Source organism: Leucopleurus acutus (assembly GCF_964270905.1).
Source record: "Leucopleurus acutus genome assembly, chromosome: 10".
Lineage (NCBI taxonomy): Eukaryota > Metazoa > Chordata > Mammalia > Artiodactyla > Delphinidae > Leucopleurus > Leucopleurus acutus.
The window spans coordinates 26,871,205-26,884,689 of NC_139153.1; the positions used below are offsets into that span (position 1 = coordinate 26,871,205).

Sequence of the window (13,485 nt, forward strand, 5' to 3'; positions counted from 1 at the left end):
ACCTTGTTGTTTATCCATCCTATATATACTAGTTTGCCTCTGCTAATCCCCAACTCCCAACCCTTCCCTGCCCACCTCCCTTCTTCTCCTCTTTCAACCGATGTCTTAAATGCCACCTCCTCAGGGAGGCCCTTCTGGATCATCCCGTATGGGTAGGTGTCCTTTAATCCTCTCCATCCCCATTTCACATTTCTGTACAATGTTCACCTTTTCTTATAAACCGCCACTACTGTGTGTGTGTGTATGTGAGTGTGTGTGTGTGTGTGTGTGTGTGTGTTCTTTGTCTAGCTCTTTAATGTCTTCCTCCCATTCCCAAATGATTGTAAATTTCATGAGGGAAGAGGCTGCGTCTACCTTACCAACCAATACATACCAACAGCCTATATAGTTCAGGGCCTTGTACACTGTCAGTGCTCAGTAAATATTTATGGAGAGAAGGAATAAATGATCCAACATGGGATCAGTCACAGATTTGGAGAGATGATTAAAGAGGCTCCCCATTGTATTAGAAGCTATTCGTTGCCCACTCATATCTCTCTGGTACTCATCATTTCTGTATACGATGATGACTTTCTAAAGAAAGCATCATGATCTCTGCCTGAAGGCTTTCACGGGCTGCAAGTGCATGCTTGGTCTGCATGCACTGCCGGGGGGTTAATGCCTGTTGGAGCAGCTTTTGATGACCAACAGGAGTTGGTAGATAATTACCCCAGCTTCATCACTTGCCAGAAGTGAAGTGTGTTATCCACGCTTTCCTGGAAGTCTTAGTTGCCCCAGGGCCCACCGTGGTACCTTGCTCATTAATCCACTCTTCACTGGCTTTTTTCCCTTCTTTGTCTCACTATCCCACACCTTACTGGTATTTCCAGGGATCACCTGCCAAGAAAACTACAAATCCTTGTCTCAGCATGTGCTTTTGGGAGAACCCAAACTAAGACATCCTTCTATGGAATTCCCTACCACTGTCCTTTTGGAGAAGTGCTACAACAAAAATGTTCCCATTCTATCAGTTACTCAGGTTGCCAGGGGAACAGTGCGGTGGGGACGAGGTAAATGAATTGGTCATTCTCTAATTTTTTAATTTAACCCATTCCATGGCAGCAGCCAGTGTGCCACATTTTCTGTGATCTCTGCAGACATTCCCTACAAATGACAGCTCCTCTCTTTATTGTAGATATCTCCAAATAGGACTGTCCTTGGTCTACAGCTGTACTCTGCCAGGTCCTTGCACCAAATTCTATCGATACAATTAACAGCAAGGAAGACACCATTCGGTGAATACTTGATGTGCGCCAGACTCTGTTTCACGAACAACTTGTGTGACCTAATTGAATGCTTACAGCCATCCTATGAGGAAAGTACTCTCATTTCCTTCTTAGAGTAAGGAAACCTAGGCCCAGAGAGATTATAACTTGCCCATCTGCGGGGTGGCAGAGCTTGGATGTGAAGCCAGGGGTGTAGCCAGAGATCCACCATTAATCCTTTGGCTATACTATCTTCCAATCTCCCCACCTGCCTGCCCCAGAGAACCACCAGGTCTCATCACATCCAAAATTTATGTGAAGGCATAACATGAAAATGAGATACTGTAGTTATAAAGTTTCTGAAATTTTAGCCAAAACGAGTGAAACCCTCTGGTAATGAGAAACAATAAACACATGCTCAAATGTAATTGCAAATGCAGCATTTCCTGAACAGAAGATATAAAAAATTGCAGCTCCTAACATTTTTATTTTCCCCAATTTGGCCTTTATGATAAAAAAGAGTTTATCACCATCGCACTAGGGCAAGGATCTTAGGGGAAAAATGTTTTCCCCCATGACAGAGCTAGCATTACCAAATAAAGGCCCAAACTCCACAGCTTTCCTGGCATCAACCTCCACCCGTCCCCACGTTCCAAACAGAAGTGGGCGAATCAGAGCAAGTGGCCAGAGTCATAGAGAGAACAGTGCTTCTGCAGCCAGTGCCCAGCAAGCCGCCCCGGCTCACCTTTCCCTCAAAACAGAAGACCCATCGTAAATTCTGTTTCAAGGATCACAAAGATCAGACTCAGAATCTCATTCTCCCATCCCACTCCCACCAAACAACCCCGGGAAGATCATGCTTGTGCCACTGAGTGTTTCTGTTCTGTACTTTGGGAGCCTTTCATTCTCCCATTAGCTTAATGAGAAAAAAAAAATACAGGCCCGATAAGAATACCTTCCAGGGCAACCCAAATAAGCGTCAAAGAGTTAAAGCAAGTTAATAAACGAGAGATAGTTAAATATGTACACATCTCTTAAAGTTTGCATATTGGGAGAGAGAGGGATAGGGAAGCTCCCATTCTGCGTAAAATATAACATAATAAAGGGGTCATTTTCTTGTCTTGAGGGTCATTTTGCTAATTAACTAGAACATCTTCTTCAGCTCTCTATTTTTAATTACCTTTTCTTGGTAATGAAAGTAAAAACAATATACTAAAAGAGACTTTATTGAGTGCCAGGCCTTGTGTTAACCATTTCCTATACATGATTCACTTAATACAACACAACTATGAAATAGTTAACACTGTCTCTGTTTTCCAGATAAGGAACAGAGGTGGTAAGCAATATTCTCAACAAAACACAACAAGGAAGTTCCAGAGCGGGGATCTGAACCCAGGCGATCCACCTTTAGAGTTGAAGCTACATTATGTTGCTTCAGTAAATTCACAGTGAAAAAGTCATAAAACTTACTGGAGAAAATCTGGAAAATGTGGACAAGTGTACAAAGAATATTTGATGCATTCATAATCTCACCACCTAGAAATAAATTAACATGTTGATGCAGTGATCATGACATAATCTCTATAAATAGGACATGTTTTTTGTTGTTATCCCAAGTGAAAAGCTGTGTGTTAATCACCAAATTTGGAGAATATATTTGCGGTGGACGGACAAACTATGGAGTACGTTTTAGACAAAATTCATTTTGGAGGCCTCATGGATCATCTCCCAAATCTAAGCCATCATCTATTTTTCAGAAACGAAGGTTGAGTACATGCTATTATGACTGTCAATTGGAAAAGACCTACCACATATGCTAAGATACCATGAACAGAGAAAACCAACCGTGGCTTCAAATTTGAAACCTGAATTGAAAACCACTGAAGGAGATTTCTGACCAAGCTGGTTTTCATATGAGCAACAGTGTACAACATCTTTTAGAGTGAGAGAAAATAGGGATCGATCTGTCTATCTATCTTCGATCTATCTATCCATCCATCTATCTACCTATCTGTACCTCTCTCTCTCTTTACCTATCTATCCATCCACCTGTCCATCCATCCATCCACCCACCCACTCACCTACCCTTCCTCCATCCACTTTCTTTAATGTTGGTAATTCACACAATGGTAGTGTCTTAGGCTGGATTACCCAGAAGCAGACCCTGAGATCAAGATTTGAGTGCAGCTTGTTTTTGGAAGATTCATCTCTGGAAACACCAATAGGCCAGTGGAGAATTGAGACAGGAAAGGGAAAGCAGGTAGTAAAAGGTGTGTTAATTAATGACCATGTTTCCACTGTGGGAAGTACCTGCTGGGTATTCTGAGAGATGGTGTGGGACCTGGCTCAGAGCTGTGCCTCAGGAGAGGTGAGGCACTCAGGACATTTATCCTCCATCTCACATTTGTCATTGGATGAAGGCTGCTCCAGGAGATATTAACTCCCCAGCATTTCTGGCCTGCCCTGCATACTGACCAAGGAAGTTCCTGTGGCTTGAGAAAGCCCTTTAACAGCTATATGGGTTTACAATAAAAAGTGTAGGTGTGAATTGTGAGGGACTAACAGGTACGGGCAATGGCAGCATGTGCTACAGCCAGCTAGTATAAAGTAAAACAAAATTGGAATCATTTTATATATATATATATATATATATATATATATATATATATATATATATATATATATATATATATATATATACACATACACATACACCCTTAAATGTTATTTGAGGAAATGACTTTCAGTGTCTGCCTACCACATTTTATTTAACTGATTCCCTATTTTTGGACACATAAGTTATTTCTAATTTTGAGGTACTTAGAATAATTCAACAATAAATACCTTTGTACACACTTCTTTATGTCTCTGGTTATTTCTTTAGGATGAATTAATCAAGGGCAATTTTGTTAATTATCTAAAGCAGGGATTACTAATCCCATATCTAGAAGAGTGCTTGACACTGATAGAAAACTTAATATCTTTTTTATCCTGACAGGCGACTCCAGACATAAAAGTGACTTAACAACTTAATTTACTTTTCATGATGAATCTGCTGTTATTCTCTATACTCAGTTGTTCTCAAATGATGGAAGATTTTTATGCCTTTATTATGGAAACCTTTTTGACTATCTAGCCAAGGTGGCAAGTTTATCACCCATCATCAAATGAGCTGATTACTTTCAAGAAGCCAGAGGTGAACGCCTTTCCTATAAGAAGGTCGTTAACAACCTTGTTCTCTTTCTTCACAAACATCACCTCACACAGGCTTAAGGGAAAATGGTTCGAGCCTTAGCATTTTGCATTTTACTTGTCTGAGGGAAAAACATACCGAATTCTATTTGCCATTCATTGTCCAACAGCCTGGCATGCTTTCCTTCCTACAGAAATATCTCATGAAATTCCTCAATGACCACCATTCATTACCTTCAGTGGCCTTGTAGTTTTCACTTTTCTTTGAAGTGCTGAGTGGTATCACTCATTCACGATGTATCCCTACCTTCTGTGAAGCCTACACTTGCCTGGTTGTCCCATCCCTTTTCCTTCTGCCTCTTCTTGGTCTCGCTCAGTCACTGCTCTCCTTCATTTCTTCAGTCACTGCTCTCCTTCATTTCTTCTAAGTGTGGGCATCTCCCATAGCTTAGCCCTGTGTGCCCACGCTTCCATCTGTCTTGAAGACCTCTCTTCATCTAGGACTTACTTCTCACTCCATGAAGATGACTCTTGGAGCCCCATTTCCAGGCTAACCCTATCTCTTCTTACGTGGGGTTCAAGCATGAAACTTCTTGATAGAAAACACAAACTCAGCATGATCAAATCCAAATTTATCTTCTCCACTTTAAAATGGTTTTCCTTATTATTCTCTCTTTACCTTCTTGGGCTCTTTCCCCATATTCAATCACAAAGGAGTTCAAGGTCTTCTAAAATCTTGTCCAAAGTCATCTTTCCAGCTTTACCGCTTTACTCCATCATTTTTGGCTCTACTCAGCATGTTTCAAACAACCCAAACATTGCTTTCTTCAGTTTTTATTCAAATTAGTAGATCACATTACACAACATATGAAATCCAAAATCTTGAGTTTGATTTTCTATGTGATGCTGAACAAATTTCTCTCAGCTTAGTCTTCTCAAACGGAACCTCAGAACCCCCTTCATAGAGATGGTGCAATAATTATGTAGTATACTCTGACCCTTCAAAACTAACCTTTGCCATGAAAACTTTTATTCCCATAGTCCCTAAGCTCTCCACTCTGATTTCCTCTGTCATGTGACAGGCATCATATATAAATGGAAAGTGTTAGTTGGTATTCCTCAAGTAGGCTTCCTCCAAATGTGTTAAATTTCTTTAAAATAAGAAACTCTACTTCCCATTTTTGTGGATAAATAAACTGCTAAAAATATTGAACACAGAACACAGAACCCCCCCAAATTATCAAATGAGTTTTCTATGAAAGTAGCATATTACAGTAGATGAGGAAAACAGTTAAATGCTGTTTGTTCATTTTAATCACAGACCAAACAGGTCGGGTGACAAATGCTTTATTCCCATAGTAAAAGGACATATTGCTGAATTAAATTGCTTCTGATAGAAGCGTGCATGAAAAATGCATACATGTGGTGGTGTGAAGGAGTTGTAGTTTGGGCATATTTATTGGAAGCAGCACATGAATATTTTGTAAATTATCTATGATTTTGTAAATTGAGGTTATCTCACATTTGATAATCTGATAAGGGAGTTAAGTAGCTTCCTTTGATCTGTCATTTACAAACTAATTGTTTTTGTTCAAATGACTTGGCATTAGAGTTTACTGTCTTCCTTGTGTTTTCAATAAACAGAATAATCGAAACTGCTGAATACTCTCATTTTGTTTCTAAGATTATGATCAAATCATTGACATTGGTTTGTAAAATTTTATTTTTAAAATTATTTATATTATTTTTTTAATAGATCTTTATTGGAGTATAACTGCTTCACAATACTGTGTTAGTTTCTGTTGTACAATAAAGTGAATCAGCCATATGCATACATATGTCCCCATATCCCCTCCCTTTTGAGCCTCCCTCCCACCCTCCCTATCCCACCCCTCTAGGTTGTCGCAAAGCACTGAGCTGAACTCCCTGTGCTTTGCTGCTGCTTCCCACTAGCTATTTATTTTACATTTGGTAGTGTATATATGTCGATGCTACTCTCACTTCGGCCCAGCTTCCCCCTCCCCGCAAGTCCATTCTCTATGTCTATGTCTTCATTCCTGCCCTGCCACTAGGTTCATCAGTACCATTTTTCTTTTTTTTAGATTCCATATATATGTGTTAGCATATGGTATTACTTTTTCTCTTTCTGACTTACTTCACTCTGTATGACAGACTCTAGGTCCAGCCACCTCACTACAAATAACTCAATTTCATTTCTTTTTATGGCTGAGTAATATTCCATTGTATATATGTGCCACATCTTCTTTATCCATTCATCTGTCGATGGACGTTTAGGTTATTTCCATGTCCTGGGTATTGTAAATAGTGCTGCAATGAACATTGTGATACATGTCTCTTTTTGAATTATGGTTTTCTCAGGGTATATAGCCAGTAGTGGGATTGCTGGGTCATATGGTAGTTCTGTTTCTAGTTTTTTAAGGAACCTCCATACTGTTCTCCATAGTGGTTGTATCAATTTACATTCCCACCAACAGTGCAGGAAGGTTCCCTTTTCACCACACCCTTTCCAGCATTTACTGTTTCTAGCTTTTTTGATAATGGCCATTGTGACTGATGTGAGGTGACACCGCATTGTAGTTTTGATTTGCATTTCTCTAATAATTAGTGATGTTGAGCTTCTTTTCATGTGCCTCTTGGCCATCTGTATGTCTTCTTTGGTGAAATGTCTATTTAGGTCTTCTGCCCATTTTTTGATTGGATTGTTTGTTTTTTTGATATTGAGCTCCATGAGCTATTTGTATATTTTGGAGATTAATCTTTTGTCCGTCGTTTCATTTGCAAATATTTTCTCCCATTCTGAGGGTTGTCTTTTCGTCTTGTTTATGGTTTCCTTTGCTGTGCAAAGACATTGGCTTGTAAAATTTTAGAAGAAAGTAACTTTTTGATGATATCCATCACCAGCATCTTGCTAACTCAACTTACTTCTGAAACAAATGACTTCAGAGTAATCTGAATAAATTCTAGATGTGTCTCTTACTACTGAAATCTTCCCCGAAAAGATAGTGGCACAATATTTTAAAGTACCCAAATGCACAACAGAAATTGCAACTCTAGTAAAATAGGGCCTCTTTGGAATGTACATCTCCTACATGGACATTAGTGGGACAAAAAGGTAAGACATTCTGTGGGAGGAGATAGGCTAATCTTGATTTCTTAACAGTATAGACAGTAAATATTGTACAGATGTGATCTGCAGAGTGGCAAAAGCTTTCCTGCTTTTTTCTAGAATGGTGGTCTTTAAAATGCTTCTAGGAGACCTAGGGTCCTGAGGAGATATGACAAGTGCGGTACAGCCGGGGGTGGGCAACGTGTGTGGCAGGGAGAGGGCTCAGGAAGACCAGCTGGATGCTTCAAGTCCCCTTCCTCCCCTTGTTCAACTTTTTCAATGACTCATATCTGTTATATAGAGAGAGCTTCAGAGCAAGATAAGGTATGGAAGAAAAGTTCTTCTATTAAAAAAAAAAAAGGTTCATAATTTTTGTTTCAGAACCCAAGTAAAAATCTTTCAAATGAGTAGGCCACTATACTTACAGATGGTAATAAATGTTTTAATCCAATGTCTCTAGCTGCTTTTAATTGGACCAGTAATATATCTTAGGAAGAAAATGAAGAAGCCCAAGGCTGGAAAATGTTTGCGTGAAAGGCCTTTTCAAATTGTTCACTTAGCTAAGGACTGTGTGAAGTTAAATATCACCCTGCTCTCTACCACCACCCCAACCTAGGCACTGGTTTTCCATCTACACAGGTTTCTTGACTGGTAGATTTTAGTTTGAGGGACAGACAGACCTGTGTTCAATGTTCAGCGACCTGCTGCTCTTTAAATATTAAGGGACTGGGACTTCCCCGGTGGCGCAGTGGTTAAGAATCTTCCTGCCAATGCAGAGGACGCGGGTTCAATTCCCGGTCTGGGAAGATCCCACATGCCGCGGAGCAACTGAGCCCGTGTGCCACAACTACTGAGCCTGCGCTCTACAGCCCGTGAGCCACAGCTACTGAAGCCCGTGCGCCTAGAGCCCGTGCTCCGCAAGAAGAGAAGCCACTGTAATGAGAAGCCCGCGCAATGTAACAAAAACCCAACACAGCCAATAAAGAAATTAATTAATTAATTTATAAAAAAAAAATTAAGGGACTGACCTTCAAGTCATCTGCTTCTACCATATCTCTTGGTGGGAAATCCTGGTAGAAAGCAATGTAGACCTTACAATGTCACAAATAATGTTACTAAGCATCCCACCCCTGTTGCCCAGCCAGTGAAAAGGCTCATCTCCTCTTCTAGATCCCCTGTGTTGATGAGTAAGCATGCATTGGCTTGGCCATTCCACACTAAAGCCAAGGAGTTCCTCCAGAACCTTCAGATGTGTCAAGCACCCCCACTCCCACTTCCACTAGCACAGGAAGCTCTGGTAATTACTAAATTACCAGGCATTCTATAGTTAATATTTCTCTGCTTTGGACTCCCTTATTAGTTAATTAGGAGAGTATCTACTTGAGCAGAGGTGTTTGCAACTTTTATCACTGTACGACTCTTAAAAACCATTTAATACATTGGTATAAATGCCCTGTCTGCGTGATTCATTGGCTGTGAACTGAGGCACTTTTGTTTTGGACTAGGAAAAGTTCACTAGATCAGTATACTAAGGATGCGTTCCATGATATACAAATCTTCTGAGATGCTCAGTGAGAAAGGGTTTCTGTGGCCAAAAATGTTTGGGGAAACACTGTGTTCTTGGTGATTCAAAATGTGTATTAGAATGGCAAAGTGCTAAGAAGTATTTCTTAAACTTATTTTATCATATAATTTAAAAATTCTGGGAATTCCCTGGTGGCACAGTGGTTAAGAATCAGCCTGCCAACGCAGGGGACACGGGTTCGAGCCCTGGTCTGGGAATATCCCATATGCCGCGGAGCAACTAAGCCCGTGCGCCACAACTACTGAGCCCGCGCACCCAGAGCCCATGCTCTGCAACAAGAGAAGCCACTGCAATGAGAAGCCCGCACACCATGATGAAGAGTAGCCCCCGCTCGCCACAATTAGAGAAAGCCCACGCACAGCAACAATGACCCAACACAGCCAAAAATAAATAAATAAATAGATAATAAATAAATAAATTTATAAAAAAATAATTCTGCCTCCCTCCCTCCCTCTCTCCTTCCTTCCCTCTCTCCCTCTTATTCTCTACCTCTTTCTTCTTACTTTCTTCCTCTTTTCTTTTTACAAACATTAAATATGTAGGGCTCCATGGGAAAGATTTTGGAAAACACTGTACTTGCCTATTTAAGCGAAGTTTTTAGGGGCTAATTTCTACTTTTCTCTGTAATTCCAGAGCCAGCACTGTATCTGGCACAAAATGAATATTCGACAAATGTTTGCTAAATTGAAGGGCACACATGAGAGTATATTAATAAGATGTCAAAATATTAGGTTGAAAGTGTTTGACAAAATCACGCCAGTTATTTGGTACCAAGTGTTTGGTACTTTTACAGAAACAAATTATTTAGAAATTGAATTCAATTAATCCACTTTGGGTAGATGGATCAGAATCACAAGATGTCTGATTTGGGACAAGTCCTAGTAGGTATTTAGTCATCATTTTATAGACAGGTCTTATCTTTCATAGTGAATTTATAAAGAGGTTGAAAGAGTTATCTCAAGCAACTGAAGTATAGGAGTAAAGATGTGAGTTCTGGGCTTAACCCGAGTGCGCTCGAACACTGACTCTGCCACCTACTGGCCAAGGGAATGTGGGCAAATATATCTGCGCCTCAGTTTCCTCATTTGAAAATGGCGATGGTACTTGTACTACCCTCAAAAGGTCACTGTGATGACCTAATGAGATTCAAGCTAAGCACAATGGCACATGGAAACAATATTAATATCATTAAATGCATTATCAGACAGGATTGCATAGTCACTATGAAATGAGAGGTGACCACACAACTGCAGAGGAATTTGGGAGACCTTAAAGAATTATGGACGGGAAGGAAGAAATTGTATAACTGAGATCTCCATATTGATGGACCCCAATACTGGGGAATCTGTAGCATTTTTTGGGGGAGGGAGAGTTAATTCTGGTTTGCAAGTACAACTCCCATGGAATAACTCTTCCCAGGGTAGGGTGTTAGGTGGGCATTTTACTTGTTTGGGCATTCTTCAGGCTCAGGAAGAATCCTCTCTTTTTACTCATAAGTCCCTGGGAGATTGCATTTTTTAAAGAAACCACAGAAAGAAGAAAGTGCCCTGCCCCTGCGGGGGGAGACGAGTGAGCACAAGTCACCATTCCCTACCTGAACGGGTAGGCAAATGCTACGTCAATGCTGAGGTTACTTTCCGTCTTGTTGACACAGTCCACACTCAGCCGCAGGCCTCCGGAATAGCCACCGCATGTTGCAAATGCAAAGATTGCAAAAAGCTGTGGAGAACAAAGAAACAAACGAGAAGGCGGCTATTAGGATGGTGCTGATCTCACGAGATCTGTCAACAGGAGCTCAGCGTCTCACACAGAAAGGTTGGAGTTCTTCTAAAGTGCGGCATCTTATTTGGTTCAGGCTGGAATGAAGGCCAGGGTGATGATGGGGAATGGGGTGGTGGGGTCTGAAAAAACTGTCTGGAAAGCTGGAGTCATTTTGTTTGTAGAAAAATTAAACACAAGGACAAAATATCTGTGTTTGAGGCCAAATATCGGTGTAAAGAGCTGTCACACCTCAGAAGGTAGAGAAGGTAATCTCACATCAAAGGCTCTGGAGAGCTACACACCAAGGGATTAATGATGGATACCTTCAGGTGGGAAGAATTTGGTATGTTTCCTTGCTTGCTTCTTTTTGTTTATCTGTATGTTTTGCAATACACATGTTTTGTCTTTTGGAATAATATAGATTTTTAAAAATGCATAGTCAGAGAATTTTAGAGTTGATGGGTAGAGGAAGAGGAGGTGAGTATCTAAAATATGCTATTCCAGAGGACAAGATCTCAGTATATGTCAGCCTCAGTGCCCCTTTGGTGGTTCCAACTCTGTATTCCTTGCTCTTTCTGAGTCAACTACTAAAAGGTTCAGCTGGTTACGAACTAATGTCATAGTCTATCCTAGTGCAGAACATGCATCTATGGGAATTAGGTACTGAAAATTAAGAACAGGAACTCAGAGAAGTCTTCCAGAGAGAAGATACATCTGAGAAGGTGAGAATGGCCTAAGATGGGAAGGAAACAAATGCCAAACTTTGTCCACTTAGTTTGGCGAAATTCAAAAGAACTGCCTGCTCATTTCCAAAGAAAGTCAATCAAGTGCACTTAACACTCACCCATTCTGTAATACTCCCATTTATTTTATTTTAATTTTGGAACTCAGCTTCTTATAGTAGCTTGGAGTCCCCATTAGGAACACCAGATCACTTTGCATAGCGAGAGGAATTCTTGTGTAAGGGTTAAGTGCATGGGCGCTGGAATGTGACCTTGGGAAAGTTGCTTAATTCACCTGTGAAGCCGGCTGGTCCTGAACTTTTGTTTGTTGGGGTTTTTTTGATTACTGATTCAATTTCATTACTAGTGATCAGTTTGTTCAGATTTTCTGTTTCTTCCTGATTCGGTCTTTTTTTGTATTTAATTTTTTTTTTATACAGCAGGTTCTTAGTTATCTATTTTATACATATTAGTGTATATATGTCAATCCCAGTCTCCCAATTCATCCCATCACCACCACATACAACCCCCCGCCCCTGCCCCGTCCCTGATTCAGTCTTGGAAGATTGTATGTTTCCAGGAATTTTTCCATTTCTTTGTGGTTATCTAATTTGTTGGCATATAATTGTTTGTAGTAATCTCTTATGATTTTTTTCTATTTCTGTGGTGTCGGTTGTAACTTCTCTTTCATTTTTGATCTTATTCATTTGGGCCCTTTCTCTTTTTCTTGATGAGTCTAGCTAAAGGTTTATCAATTTTGTTTATCTTCTCAAAGAACCAGCTCTTAGTTTCATTGATCTTTTCTATTGGTTTTTAGTCTCTATTTCATTTATTACCACTTTGATCTCTATTATTTCTTTTTCTTCTACTAACTTTGGGCTTTGTTCTTCTTTTTCTAGTTCCTGTAGGTGTAATGTTAGATTGTTTATTTGAGATTTTTCTTGTTTCCTGATGTAGGCCTGTACTGCTATAAACTTCCCTCTTAGATCTGCCTTTGCTGAGTCCCACAGATTTCGGAATGTTTTGTTTCTATTTTCATTTGTCTCCAGGTATTTTGTGATTTCCTCTTTGATTTCTTCAGTGATCCCATGGACCAGGAGAAGCATATTTGGTAGCATGTTGTTTAGCCTTTGAGTATTTGTGTTTTTCACAGCTTTCTTGTAATTGAGAGTCTAGTCTGATACCACTGTGGTGGGAAAGATGCTTAAAATGATTTCAGTCTTCTTACATTTGAGACTCATTTTTTCATCTAACATGTGATCTATCCTGGAGAATGTTCTAAGTGCATTTCAGAAAAATGCATATCCTGCTCTTTTGGGGTGGAATATTCTGTATTTATATATTAAGTCAATCAGATATAATGTGTCATTTAAGGTCAATGTTTCCTGATTGGTTTTCTGTCTGGATGATCTACCCATTGATATAAGTGGGGTGTTAAAGTCCCCTACTATTATTGTATTGCTGTCAATTTCTCCTTTTACGTCTGTTAATATTTGCTTTACTGTTGGATTAATCTTTTCTATTATTATGTAAGGCCCTTCTTTGTCTCTTTTTACAGTCTTTGCTTTAAAGTCTATTTAATCTGATGTAAATATTGATACCCCAGCTTTCTTTTTGTTTCCATTTGCATAGAATATATTTTTCTACTTCTTCACTGTGTGTCTTTCACTCTGAAGTGGCTCTGAGGCCCGACTGAGACTGTTGTGGGTATGCTGGTATGTGGGGCTGGACCCCTGGAGCAGGAGACACCTGGAGGGGTGCCAGTGCCAGCTGGGGATGCCTGCTGGGTAGAACGCGGCAGCAGCTGCTGTGGAAGAGCCAGGTGGGGCAGGCAGGTTGGGCAGGGTAGGTCCT

The 13,485-nt window shown here is 40.1% G+C and overlaps 1 protein-coding gene across 2 annotated transcripts in view; it reads right to left on the reverse strand.

The window, feature by feature from the left end:
- The window catches only part of SYNPR (synaptoporin), a gene marked incomplete at both ends in the record, with an annotated part of 288,034 nt that overhangs the window by 103,878 nt on the left and 170,671 nt on the right, over positions 1-13,485 (reverse strand). For both annotated transcript variants that reach the window (XM_082847366.1, XM_082847367.1), the window contains one exon: positions 10,743-10,867. In XM_082847366.1, coding sequence (XP_082703492.1) covers positions 10,743-10,867 — 125 coding nt within the window. The remainder of the gene's footprint in view (positions 1-10,742; positions 10,868-13,485) is intronic.